General features: G+C 40.2%; 2 protein-coding genes across 2 annotated transcripts; one reads left to right on the forward strand and one right to left on the reverse strand.

Annotated features, from left to right (window-relative positions):
- The first annotated feature begins 887 nt into the window (after positions 1-887).
- LOC113679731 (atrial natriuretic peptide receptor 1) lies at positions 888-14660 on the forward strand. Its single transcript, XM_089194764.1, has 22 exons — positions 888-1389; positions 1521-1769; positions 2287-2398; positions 2480-2681; positions 3159-3294; positions 3615-3842; positions 4256-4340; positions 4521-4620; positions 4920-5108; positions 5642-5719; positions 5879-5983; positions 6123-6194; positions 6667-6835; positions 7455-7604; positions 8060-8231; positions 8637-8777; positions 9113-9236; positions 9626-9694; positions 9960-10134; positions 10740-10838; positions 11182-11273; positions 11938-14660. The coding sequence occupies exons 1-22, from the start codon at positions 930-932 to the stop codon at positions 12061-12063; spliced, it is 3333 nt and encodes a 1110-aa protein (XP_089050890.1). The 5' UTR covers positions 888-929; the 3' UTR covers positions 12064-14660.
- Positions 12672-14657, reverse strand: LOC113679734 (serine hydrolase-like protein). The gene has a single exon (XM_027196700.2). The coding sequence runs from the start codon at positions 14632-14634 to the stop codon at positions 13708-13710; it is 927 nt and encodes a 308-aa protein (XP_027052501.2). The 5' UTR covers positions 14635-14657; the 3' UTR covers positions 12672-13707.
- Positions 14661-14680: the final 20 nt, after the last annotated feature.

Genomic DNA, 14680 nt, shown 5'->3' on the forward strand with positions numbered 1-14680 from the left:
GTGGGGGAGAGGAAGAGAAAATTAAAAGAGATCTATAATGATTTTAGATATATGAAGTTCAAATATTTGCACTGCGGTGAAGAAACGAATTTAAGAGATCCTCGCAGCTAAGAACATTACTGAACTAGTAGTTGAAAATAGGACCTGGAAAAAAATTCAGGCCCGGTATCGCAGAGGTCATGGGTTCAAATCCCGTTACGGGCCTGAATTTTTTTCAGGTTCTATTTTCAATTATTAGTTCAGTAGTGTTCTTAGCTGCGAGGATCTCGCAAAAGAGATCTACAAGAAAAATAGGTTTTGAACGCGTACAAGATGCGATGGCGTGCAATATCTGAGCTCGCATGCCATCCAAACTGTTATCAGTGGAATATTCCCATGGAGCTCATTTAGGAAAAAACAATTCGATCACAACGCATTCACCTTCGCCGGAAAAAGAGAGAAACAAACCTAAGTTTAGAGGGAAAATTTCCTTTTTTTTCCCTACGTTCCTTCGAAAGACTGAACTTCGTAGTGTATGAGCACAGCGTGCGAAAGTAAAAAAGATGACTTTGTTTTCACTTTTTTATGTGGTGGAATAAAGCTGGGTACAAATTCAAGTTAAGCTAAAAAAATAGAAAAGACGATGAAACAAAATACGATGTTGCAATCGGTAGGAAACATTTTTAAAAAGCATTTTATGTCCTAAGGGCGGTGTCAAAGCGTAATTAGAAGCCCCACCATTCCGCAGGCGGCAAAAGACTTAACAAAGCCTCAGCTCTTTCTCTCACTTTGAACAATAAAATTAAAAAGACGTCATATGTTTCCGTTCAGTCGTCAGAGCCAATGATAAATTTGCTTTTGACGGACCGACAGCGAAAATATTTTTCACTGTATGCTCGGCAGCGAACGCAAAACCAGGCGAACTACAAAAGTTGAATTCAACTTTTGCAATGAGAGTTCTTATCGACGGAATCATTGCAGTCGGTATATTCTACTTGTATCTTCTCCCAGCCAAGAAGTACAATGTCTGGGGGCAACCGAAGCAAAATATCACTATTGCGGCGCTTGCTCCCATGACAGGTGAGTGGGATGTTGGTCGAACGACGGCCGCCGCGATGCCCATTGCCGTCGAAGATATCAACAACGATCCATCTATTCTTCCGAACCATCGGCTTCAGTTTGTGTTCGGAAATACAAACTGTTCACCGAACACAGCGCTACCTTTAGTAATGAACTTCTGGGCGCAGCAGAAGCGAGGAGTTGACGCCTTTATTGGGGGTGGATGTAACCGAGTGTGTGAATACATCAGCTTGTTGGCTGGAAAATGGAATCTGCCTGTCATATCATGGGGGTGTATGTCTGCTCATTTGTCCAACAGAAACACTTTCCCAACATTTGTACGGACTGTAGGTGAGTTTAATCAGACACTGTTCTTCGAATTCATTAGAGATTACATATCATTACTCGCTTCTTCTTAAGGAAGGAATTGTTCGGTGTTATTATGTAAGCATATTTTTTTCCCTTTTCTCTTGTTTCTGAAGGTCCCTACACCAAAATGGAAAAGTTGCTTAAACGTCTGATGGAACATTTCAACTGGAAACGAGTAGCCATAATCGCCTCCACCGACGACATCTGGCAGATCGCGGCTAATCTTGTGAAGATTGAGCTCCTGAAACACAAAATTAACGTCGCCCACTTTCATTCTTTTATACCTGGTCGTCTTCATATTCTGGAGAGCAGGATTGTAAGACACGCTGATCTCATTCGTAGAGCAGCAAAACGTGCAATGAGTAAGTATAAATGAACGAAGTAGCAAACTAACGAGAGAACGAACCAAAGAATGGATAAAAAATCAGAAACGAACACTTCTGGGGAGTGGTTCCGATAACAGTGTTACTGAGCCTTCCATGCTGTCCTATTAACCGTTTCATTACATGTAACTTCTCCCTATAATATCTAACATTTTCCAGTAAAACAAGTGATGAGAATAATCAAATTCGTCAGTTAGAAGTTATTATCTTGATCTAGCACAAAATTCTTCCATCTAATTGACCAGGAAATTAGCACCAGAGGGGACGATTAACAATCAGATCTTAGGAGTCAATGGGTCTAATTAAGACCTCTCCTCACACCGGAGGACAGCGATCAAAAGTCAAACACGCCTTTTCGGGCAGGGGAAGGAGGAGGCAGTAAATCTAGATGAAAGTAATTAAGAGAATTAGTAGTGTTAGAAACCGCGATTTACTAACCGACGGGGTCTTTTGAAATAAATACAATTTTCTAGCTAAAAAAAATTTTAATTTGCAGTTTTCATACTTCTCTGCGATGGAGGAGACATCCGCGAAATCATGTTGAACTTTCTGGATCTGGGGCTGTTAAACGGAAACTATGCTTTCATTACCGTCCATTTGCCCAAACGGTGAGTTTTCATGTCTGTGAAGCGAAATTTGACGGGCTTAGGTATTCGTTATTCACTGTGACGTCATTATGTGAATTTCAGTTCTTACATCGGCAACAACACGTGGATGGGTAATGACGGAAGAGATAATGACGCTAAGAAAGCTTATGAAGGAGTATTGAATATCGAACAGAAGTTTGGAACAGAGAAGCGTTCAGGCGCTAAAGTATCGGCGTTTGTGGACCGCATCAAGAAGCGAATGAAACAAGAACCGTTTAACGTGGACTTTCCAGAAAACAGAACGGTGAGTAACTATTAGGCAGTTTTTTTTACATCCACCTTAGAGGGTATAAGTAGTCCACTTCATCTGACCGGGGTGCTCATGGTGTCTTTTGGGGAAAAAATTTATGAATTGGTATCACATAAACTCCTCAAAATTAGTGAAAAATGACCGGATCGCGAGCCCAGCCTGCATACCACAACCTCTCGCTTGCAAACAAACATCCAAATATTAAAATAGAACTACGATCTTTTAGGGATGAGGGTGGGAGGTAATTGCAATGAGCTAACATCCCGTCTCAGGGAGTGGCAGTACTCCTTATCCGATCATGCTTTTGGAATTGACAAGCGCCGTTATAAATTTTTGGTAAAACAATGAGCCAAAAAGCTCGTAAGACTTTCACAGCCAGATGAACTTGGCGCTCATCTTAGAGGGTTCATTGAATAATTGACGTGTCTCTTCACCTGATCAATAAGCATAATATCATTTCTCTTATCTCAGGTGGAGGCGTATGCAGGAACAATGTACGATGCCGTTTGGTTGTACGCCCTAGCTGTGAACGAGACTCTGGAAATGGGGACAAGTATTAGAAACGGATTAGAAGTCGCTAAGAGAACATACAACAGACTTTATGAAGGTATTCTGTTAATGTCTATCAGTTTTCTTGTGCACAACATGAAGTTCACCGATGCTGAAGCACAGTCAATGTGCTGTGCGCCATTATAGTTTTAATGATCACTCTTTAAGATAATGAAGATACCCCATTAATAAAATTTAAAAATTTTTTTGGAAAATCTTTTTTAAAAGTTCCGTACAACAATCGGTGAAAATACCCTAGTTAAGAGAGAACGATGCTAAAGGACCGAAGCGCTCCTCCTCCTCCTTGCTCCCTCTCCCACCTTCAATTAAACACAACGTGCGCATTTATTTTTTAATGAACCCGCATTATGCTCCCAGGTATCGCAGGCCCAGTGTACATGGACAGAAATGGCGAGAGAGATCCTGATTATGTGATTCAAACTCTGATCGATGACCGATTTGAAGACATCGCGTATTACACTCGATACAACGACAATTTTACTATCAGGGAGGGTGTGACCATCGTTTGGCCAGGAGGGGTAACGACTGCACCGAATGACAGTCCCGAGTGCGGATGGGACGGGGAGCTTTGTTTAACAGACAGCCGTAAGTACTGAGAAGCTGTCTCTTATAAAATTCCATTTTAACTAAGCTTGTGTGCTTCAATAATTATGTTCTCCCTTTGGTTACCCAGTTGTGTCCACAAAATTGTATACTGATGTACCAAAAATGTTTTTCTCTATTACCCTCTCTCAAACTGTTTCTTAAAATTCCAAGGTCTTTTATTTGCGAAGTTCTCCGTTTTCTCCTCTTGAATTTTAAGCGCTGTTTTCTCACAATATATTTCTCACATCTCACGACCCCTCATTTTTAAAATCTATCACTTGTAGTTGGAAATTCTTGGCTTTCAGGTTTACAGAGACTTCTTGCTTTCGTGGTGGAACTTGCGCTCAATAACGACAGTTTCGAAAGCGTGATTATACATTCTGATATGTATGCATTGTTCTTTACTTCCCCAGAGGACAGCACGACTTATATCATCATAGCTTGCTGTACTGTGTTTGGATTTGTCTTTGTCACCATGGTTTTTGTCTTCGTTTACAGGTACATTCTCCATTTGAGTTGTTAGTAGGAGTTAACAAAATAAGTGCACTGCGCCTCAATAGTTAAGCCGGGCGGAGGAATGGGGGAGGGGGAACACAAACTTACTGAGGCCGGGTGGGGGTGTGAAACTGATGCTGATTTAGAGGCTAGCACAAAGCCTTTTATTTAATTTTCCTTCAGGAAGCTGATATTCGAGCTGGATCTTGCCCAGAATCAAACTTGGAAAGTCAAATTGGAGGACATTGTATTCCGGGACACTGTTAACCTGTTTGAGACCTCGGTAAGTTGAGTCAATTGTATCGTACAGCTTCAACGATTGAGTATTTGGATCATAACAACGCCTATACTATGGATCCTAAGAAAATGATTTGTCGACTCGACCACTTAACAAGTAAGTTTTATTGTACTTAATCCTGAGTCGAGCGTGTTAACCATCAGGCCTCCTTCATGCGAAAGTTGGCTCGATTTTAGTTTGATTAGTTGTGATCAGCATGGGGAACCACCATCGTTATATCAAATATCATCGTTCATGCGTTCATGTTTCATTCCGTATGTAAATATCAAATTTTATCTCGACAGAACATGAACCTGGGTTCACTTAGGAGCATGAAGTCTCAGCTGATAGTAACTCGCCCCAGTCGCCTCAGTAGCGTCGGCAGCACTAAGTCATGTGCTAGCTTAAAGTCAGCTGACACGCAGTGCTCAGCCAGATGGAGCTTGCACGAACAGGTCTTCTCATCTGGCTTTACCAACATCGCTTTTAATAAGGTAAAAATGGTTGATTGCATGGGTGGATGTTTGGCTATTTTTTTTTCCAGACTCCTCCAATCGTTTTCGCAGGGGACTGGACAACAGTCACGTGGAAACCTTGCGGTAACCAGATGAATAACCCTTTAACTCCCAGAAGTGATTCACATGTTACTTCTCCCTACAATATCCACCCACTATCCAGCAAACAGGTAATGAGAATACTCAAATGTATCAGGTTAAAGTTGTTATCTTGATCTAACACCAAATTCTTGCAACTAATTTACAAGAAAATGTGCAGCAGCTAGAGGGGAGAATTAACAATCAGATCTTGGGAGGTAAAGGGTTGAGAGAAAAACCTTATTTAATATTTTTACACACCCTTATGTTTCCATTCTTTAATTAAAGATCTTGCCGAAACTTGCTGTGTCAGCAAATTTTTGCTGTATTTCCGTAGCACCATACCAGATCTAATATTTTTGGTCGTTTTTTCTCCTTATTTGTTGTCTCTTTCCTACTTTTTGTCTGATACACTCATTTTTTCATGTATTTAGGGAGAGCTTGTTGTGGTTAAACACACTAAAAAGAAGGATCTGAGAATTTCCCGCAAAATCCTGATTGAAGTTAAACAGGTAAGGATGCCAGCTTAATCACGTGTACATAATCAGAGAGCCTCGACTCAGTCTTCCTGGCTCACATCAAACACATAGCTACCCCATCGAACTTTGACCATTTTGTTAGAATGTGACGCAGTCTACTCCCTCAGTGACTTGCCTGTACTGTTATTTTAGGCGCGAGAACTACGCCATGAGAACATCAATCCCTTTATCGGAATCTGCATCGACTCGCCTCAGGTCATGATTCTCTCCAAGTACTTGAAACGAGGCAGTCTTCAGGTATGTAAAGATTTAGTCTCGTTACCATGCTGTGCTTGTCAATGAGCCTGCAATGATTGCTTAGTAACAGATTGCGGTTTATCAGTTGTATTTGTTTTTAATTTTGTATTGAAATCGTACTTTTAAATCTTTTGCGTAGGATCTTTTGGAAAATGAAGATTTCAAGCTGGAAGAAATTTTTATCCTTTCTTTGGTTCGCGATGTCGCGACGGTAATGTGTTGTTACTTATTAGACAGTACGGAAAGTTTATCGTCGATAAGAAAAAATTAAGATCGAGTTGTAAAAGTAAGGAGTTGAGAGAGGGTAGTTTATCGTTTTCGGAATCAGTACACTTTTCTGTTGAGTGTCATAAAACCAAAAACACGTGATCACAAAAAGGGACACATCCCAAGGAGCCAATGAAAAACGAGGTATTTTGTAAATGGATGAAATTTGCAGGGAAACATGAATTGTCAGGTCGCGATGGGATTCAGATTTGCATCTGATTGGTCGAGTGATTGATGGGCTAACCATAAGTCCCGGATGTTTTTAGACATTTCATTTGAAAAGTTTCCTTTTTAGCTGAAACAAATCCTTGATGATCATAAGTAATTTCACTAAGCCGTTGTCGTTTAAAAAAACAATTACGATTCAAACTACTCAGAAGTGTGTATTGTTGAGTTTAAGCCTTGTTTCGACGCAGGGAATGATGGTGTTGCATAATAGTCCAGTGCAAGTGCATGGTCGTCTCAAGTCCTCTAACTGCCTGATTGATTCGCGTTGGGTATGCAAGATTGGAGACTGGGGACTAAGTGAGCTTCGGTCACCATTAGACCGCTGTCAATTGCAAGAAGGGTCTGAGAAATACAATGGTATGTCACGTAATGTTTTAACCCTTTAACCCCAAGATCTCATAAGCAATTCTCCTTACTGTCTGCCATACGATTTCATTATGTTAGTTTGGAGAATTTGGATAAATGAATTTTGAATAAACTAATAATCCCCTAATTAATATTTTTCTTTATTCTCATCACGTGTCTGCTTGATGTTGTATTGATATTGTAAGGAGAAATTCTGTCTTGGTCACTCATGGGAATTAAAGGGTTAAATGCACCAAGTGTAAAAAGCCGACTCGTACAAAAATCTTTTGGCAACCATTTCTTTATGTAGGGTAATAATACGGAAAGAAGTTGATTAGTGGCGCTGCCCATTCTCTACAAAAATATTTGCGGTTGATTAAATTTAAACCAAACGTACAGTAATGTGAAGCAACTTCGTTGTGGAAAGCATGATTTTGATCGTGTGTGGTGTGATTCTCCGGGTTAAGGTAGTCAAATTTCGAACGGTAACGTTCGATTTTATTTCATGACAAAAATCGATTTGCCTCTTCTACTGGAAACTTCTCTTCAGGAAATTGACAAGATAATACTGAGGTTTTCTCGTAAGATTTTTGATTTGCTTGGAGATTTTTATTTTTCGATCTCTTTGTAGATATGTTGTGGTGTGCTCCTGAACATATCAGTGATGGCGAAATGGACCACAGGGGATCCCAGAAAGGAGACGTGTACAGCTATGGTATCATTCTACAGGAAATTGCCATCAGAAAACCACCGTACAGCATGTACACGTTTGAGCCTCAAGGTAATATAAGAAGCGTGCATTTTGATAGCCTTTCTCGCGCTCTCAGTAAATGAGGACGTAGAATACGCGGGAGAAATGAAATATGATTGGTTTAGAGGACGACGCAGTTATTCTCCATCAATCACTCCATCGTAAATGGTTTTCTCGTGTTTTCCTTGCTCTTTACGTGCACTTTCTTCGCTTCCCCGCTCGCCAACAAAACAACTCTTGTCACTCTATATTATTGGTTAAAAACGGATAAGATTTTTCATCTAGTAAATTGCAAAAAGTTTGGGAAAAATTGCGCGCCCTCCTGCTCGTAAGTTACGTCCTCTGCCTCATCGGTTGGAAGTAACATGTCTTCGCTGTGTGACTGTTGATATCACTTGGTACGACTTTCTGAAGTAGTTTCATTCTTAGTGAAAACAGAGAGAGCCTGGAAAGAAATATTTGTTCGTTTTCGTTGTTCTCGGCAGAGATCATTGCCCGTGTCATGGCCCATGAAGATCCTCCATTTCGCCCCGTGGTCGAGGAAAACGCCTGCAAATCGGAATTGCAGTCCCTTATGACGCAGTGCTGGGATGACGATCCTGACCGAAGGCCTCATTTTAATAAGATCCTGGATAGGCTCCGTAAAGTCATGGGCAGGTAAGTTGATTGTTTCATCACACACTCATTCCGTTATTTCTATTCCAGCAAACGATTTTAGAATTGTTATATATTCTTATCGTGAATTTTCAGCTTGAGTCTCGGCTTTTGATGGATGTCTTGCCACATGTATAGCTAAGAAATCTAAACTGAGGCTTTCTCGTGACCTCAGGTCAATGCTAATTCAACTCTGTTTTTTAGAGAATCATGACGCTCTAGATCTCCAAAATTTGCATGGCAGCAAGAAGTCCATGCAATAGACCTGAATTGAGAGTTTCTCGTCAATTTCACAGGCATAGGAGAAAAATCCGAACTCATTGGGCGCCTTCTTCTTCGAAGGATCTACAAATAAACGACAGGGCTTAATTTTTCCGAATGATCAGACTTATCATCTTTTTTTTTAAGGGACGTGAACATTATGGATAACATCATGGCTCTTATTGAGAGGCATGCTGAAAACTTGGAGGCACTGGTTGAGGAAAGAACACTGTTGTTGATGGAAGAGAAGAAGAAAACAGACAAACTTCTTTATAAAATGCTACCAGTGTAAGGAACCATACTGTTGTAAAATAACTAATTTCGCTATACCTCTTTGCCATTCTGAACCATTTTTATTGTTTGTGACTTGGTTAACTTCCATAATACCGTCCCTCAGAATCAAATCATCATTATTGGGTGTTCTATGATCTAAGTATGACGGCAGTGTCTTGTGATCCACTTTCATCTCCGCTATTATTAGTCATCTTCATGTCCAAGGAAGTGCTTATCATTTGCGACTGTTTCTTCATTGTATTTAACCATTATTGTTTGGTTTTTCTCTATGTTTTGTATTTTTATGAACTTCATGATACCTGGTCACGATGCATTTGTTTACTACGCAGTGCTGTTGCAGAGCAGCTGAAGCTTGGTAAGCCTGTGACTCCAGAGTACTTCGACGAGGTCACGATATATTTCAGTGAAATAATGGCGTTCATTGATCTGGCTTCAGAAAGCACACCGATGGAGGTGAGACAATATCACAGAAACTCATGTCATGAAAAGCAACTCATTTCCTTTTGTAAATTAAGCATGAGATTGTTGGTTGCTCAGTCGCAACGCTCACAGATGGATTCTTGTTTGTATGCCCGAGCTATGACGCAACATTGTCAACTTGCATCTTTCTCCTTAGCTTCACGCTCTGTTCAGTTGCAACAGTTTCTCTGGCTTCATGAGCGACAGTGTTTTGAAGGCATTTCTTTGATGAATATCTAGATGGCTTTGTGTATTAAAATCTTATTTTGGGTTCTCACCGTCTTAGAGTTAGAAAAAAAGCTTTGCAGTAGTGTATGATGAACCGTTGAAAATACACACCACTTTTTCCGACAATTAAGACGATTAACTTCTTTCCATTTTAGATTGTTGCATTTTTAAATGACTTGTATCTTGCTCTGGACAATATTCTTGGAAACTACGATGTTTTCAAGGTAAGTAATGCAAAAGATTGACAGACGAGGCCATTTATTCTCTGAATCTTCCCCGAAGGAGTTCAGTGGCATTCGAGTAATCTTCGAATATTTAAGTTAAGGGTTTGTTTTTTTCCTTCTGAAAATAAAAGAAAATTGACGTTGCCTTGCAAGTTGTTCGTAAGTGACGTGAAAGAAGAACATTGCTGAACCAAGTTGGTAGAGTCGAGCACTTTTTCAGTTCTCAGAAGGGGGAAAAACTATTCTTATTTACTCTTCTTCGTAGGTAGAAACAATCGGTGATTGTTTGTTGGTGGTGTCAGGCCTGCCAGTCAGGAATGGTAACCGCCATGCAGGAGAGATTGCAGACATGGCGTTTGACATTCTGAGTTTAATGACTCACTTCAAGATTCGACACAGGCCACGGATGAAGCTGCAGCTCAGGGTTGGACTGCACAGCGGTAATACTGTAATTCGTTCCCAGTGTCGGCTCAGTGTCATTACCATTCTCTGCCAGTAGTTTGTTTGACGAAACTGGTGACACATAGTCAAAATAAAGCTAGAGTCGGCAGACCTCAATCAAATGCTACGTCACATTTATGTGGTCAATAACGCGGAATCAAGAGCACAAGGTTTAAAATTCAGCAAAATTTGCGGAGAAAAAAGGCCAGGGCTGACATTAGAAACCGAGGCATTTTGTTGTCGATGAAGGCATTTTCCTATTTCCACTGTTTTTAAGCAAAAAATAAATGTTTTAAAATATTTGGGAGGTGTACAAAGTTTTTGGAGATTGTGCTGTAAAAGAAGGGCAAGGGAACAACGCTTAGAGGAAACAGAATGGAAAATCAAACATGGAAACGACTCAAAATCCGTTTTCCGCGTCAAACCCTAGCGCATGCGTAGACGTTATTCAGCTCTGTCGCTAGAGTCAGGATTGATTCGTTCCTCCTTCCGTAACTAGACTGATCAGCCCTAATTTGGAATTTTTTTAGCGGCAAGACGGCGTCTGTTAAATAGAAATAGACTTCAGCATCTTTATTTATCAATCATTTCTTGTTATTACCAGGCTCCTGTGTAGCAGGTGTAGTCGGAATCCACATGCCACGGTTCTGTTTGTTTGGTGACACAGTGAACGTGGCATCAAGGGTGGAGACCACTGGCCAGGGTAAGGGGCTCAAGTTTCCAAACGCAAGTAACTCTATTATCGCCTCTGTCTTTCGTTTCTGAACAACTTAAATACAACCTTACTTTGGTAACGGGTTCTAAGACTGAATTGCAATCGTTCCCAAGGAAAAGACATTTCGAACATAATAGCTTAGATTTATCAATAAATTTCCTCATGATTCAGATGAACCCAAATCAAGTCTTTTAACCGGACAATTTCTGACAGGAAACAATGATATTAATACAAACAAAAAAAGTAATAAAACAGAAAAAACTTATACGTGAGGTAAGTTGATGTACTCCCTTTTCTTGTTAATCTTCTATCAAAACCTACCTTCTCTCAGCTCTCAAGATCCACGTGAGTGAAGACTGTTACAGACTTTTGAAGGAAATTGGAGGATACACATTTCTGAAGCGAGGCGAGGTTTATCTCAAGGTATAGAACTTTTAAATTAACCCCGCCATCCAGTTTGTTGGTTGCTCTAAAATGCAAAAAAATTTGTTTGTATAAAGAAGTACTCTCAACTAATCTGTTATTGCGTGCATGCAGTTTTCGTCAACCATTTGCAGACAGTTATCACAAGAATAGTCAGAGGAGTACACCACCGGCGCGCCTTTGTATTTGAGAACCCAACTCAACTGGCTTAATGTGCGAGAAAAACGCTCTTGACCGACTAACTTGGTCTAAGTTTCACATCTGATTGGTTGAGATCCCTGATTGGGCAAATTTTTCGACAAGTGCAATGTAAGACTTCTATCCACATACAATCGAAATCAACTGGAGTCTTCAATCAATGACAGCTAGTTTTCCAAAACACTAGATTATAACAAGTGCAGTGTAAGACTCCTATCCACATACAATCGAAATCAACTGGAGTCTTCAATCAATGACAGCTAGTTTTCCAAAACACTAGATTATAACAAGTGCAGTGTAAGACTCCTATCCACATACAATCGAAATCAACTGGAGTTTTCAATAAATGACAGCTAGTTTTCCAAAACACTAATAGAGAGAACGTATCCATTTGAAGAACACCACTACTGGAGGACAATAGAACTAGTTTGTTATGAAGAGGTTTTTCTTGTTTTTTGTTTTTCAGGGACGTGGTTTTTGGAAAACATATTGGCTGATTGGCAAAGAGGGATTCAACAAGCCACTGCCTCACGCTATGACGGCGAACTCAGAACCATCTGTTGAAACTTTGAACATTTACTACGCAAGTTAACTAAACTCTTTTTGAGACCGTCTCATCGCCGGGGTTTATCTATTGATATCACTTTAACCTTTCTCACATTTGACAAAAGACGGGCAAGTTTAATTTAACAAAACTGAGAAGAATGTTGATTTCGCCTTCACCTCAAAATTGCTCATGGGTGGTGGCTGATTGAGCTGTTTTCCTGTATCATGTAAAATCAGGTGTGATTGTAGAACTTTTTAACACTTTTTTTTTTTCATCAGTATCTATAAGCATTTTAGCTCCACAGTACGCGGACAGTGGGGTGGTTTAAATTAATCAGTGAAGCTCAGTTGGCATAGCCTAGATTCCAGTCCTCTCTCCTTATGTCACCTCATTCTATTGCCCAGTTCCTCTCTGCCTTGTTTATAAATATTTTGTGCTCTCAATTACGAGCCTATTCAATGATAGTTTACAAAGTACCAACTCATTCGTACAACGAAACACAATAGTTGGGCAAACATAAGCAAAGTTAGCTTTAGTTTTCTGTTCCATTTGTTTTGAGCAACTTGATGGAATTAGTACAGATTACATTATTATACCTTCATGGAGGGATTGAAGATTGCTGCTGTTGTTTTTTAATAATCAGATAAATTATAGCCATGTAAACATTTGTTTATTCTTTAATTATTTGGAGATTTTACCAACAGCTTAAATGGGGAAATGTCAGTATGTGGGCAACTACCCACCCCTCCCCTAACCCAACAACAGTCAGCTGACAGCTAACAACAACTTAGGGTTATTGAAGACTTAAGGGAAGGGTAGGTGTACAGTTTCTCAAATACTGACGTGGATCTGCCTTGATTGTATAAAGCACAATAAATTAAACACCAAAAACAAGAGTTATCAATGTATGTAGGTGTTTCTGTGTATAGCTTTTGAAGTAAATGACATCCCCCTGGAGTAAAAATCACACTGTCAGAGAACAGACACCGACAAGCCTTAGCATCATTTTGCAAGCCCGAGGCTCTTTCAACTCCTCTTTATCTTAAAGTTTCCTTCCCTCCAAACTCATTTCTTTCTCAGTTATCCATATTTTGTTTCATTCAGCAAATTATGATGATTCTCTATAATTCAGTCCACACATTGACCAGACCCCTGCCACCCCTCCCCCCATTATTAAAAGTTCACTCTGTCAGGAGCTTAGTGCTGAGTTGAATCAACTTCCGGAAGGAGAAATAGCTTTTGAATTGTTGAATTAAATACCCAAAAAGTTTTGATCTAAAAAAATCTTGCATTTTCCTCTTCAGTGGACCTGCACTGCCACCCCTCCCCCCATTATTAAAAGTTCACTCTGTCAGGAGCTTAATGCTAAGTTGAATCAACTTCTGGAAGTAGAAATAGCTTTTGAATTGTTGAATTAAATACCCAAAAAGTTTTGATCTAAAAAAATCTTACATTTTCCTGTTCAGCGGACCTGCACTGTTTTTATAAACCTGTCTTGATTTACTTGGAACATTTACAATATCTGATCAATGTGGGTACCTGAGCAACTGTGCACCTACCTCTCCCCTAACTCAACAACTGTCCTTTGATGACAAGTTAGCCTTAATGTTGGGTCTGGTAGGGGGCCGGTGCACAGTTGTTACAATACTAATATTGATCCATATTTTTTTCCTAAGATGACCTTCACTGTTAAAGTTTACTGGAGAACAGGTCAATGTTCTGTGACTCCTGCTGCATCAAGAATTGCTTTATCTCTCTTGCAGTTTGCTCAGGATTATCCATATGAAAATGGTGACCACCTTCAACCTTTTTCTTCATGAGAAATTTGGCATTTTGACACAATAGAATAGGTCTTTCTCTTACTTCTATTTCTATCTTACTAGTTGTGCCCTCTAGGACCAACATGGATGATTTAATCCTATACAAAATTAACTTGATAGAGACCTCAGGAGAGATAAACGGACGAAAAAGCCCTCTGATGACTGGATCATGGGAAAATATAACACCCTCGTTGGTGACTTTGGTTCCCCTCTTGGTTATCGACAACGCGCTTTCCTTGGACAAAGGGTAATATGGATTGGTATCCTCGGTTTCTTCTCGTCTTACTGCTGCTTTTTCTACGCTTTCGTAAACGCGAGGATTAGCTGGTTTGATGCTCGCCATTTTGGTGGCGTAAGTAGCTAGCACCTCAGCGGGGCGATTTCCAAACCGAGGATGCGGTCCACCGCATTCGATCAAAATTAGGTTCTCTACCTCATCAGGAAAGCATCCAGCATACAGCATTGCCACATAGCCCCCCATACTGTGGCCTATAATCGAGAACTGTTTCCATCCTAGCTGAAAAACGACCTTCTTTACATCAGCAACATATTCAAAGTTGCTGTATCCAATCCCTAGAGGACGATGAGAAGACATACCATGGCCAGCAAAGTCCATCGCGATAAAGCGAATGTTCTTGGGAAGCAACGGAACTAGCTTGTCAAATGTGTTGGCGTTGTCTAACCAGCCGTGAAGGCCAAGAAAAGGCTTACCGTTCTCGGGACCCCATATTTTAGCTGCAATAACACCCCAAGGAACATTAAAAGAAGTTTCTTGCCCAGCAAATTCCGCCGCCATATTGCATAATCAAACTGCTACTAGCCCTAGTCTTTATCTCGTTTTC

The sequence above is a fragment of the Pocillopora damicornis genome, chromosome 14 (genome assembly GCF_964200805.1).
Source record: "Pocillopora damicornis chromosome 14, jaPocDami1.2, whole genome shotgun sequence".
NCBI lineage: Eukaryota > Metazoa > Cnidaria > Anthozoa > Scleractinia > Pocilloporidae > Pocillopora > Pocillopora damicornis.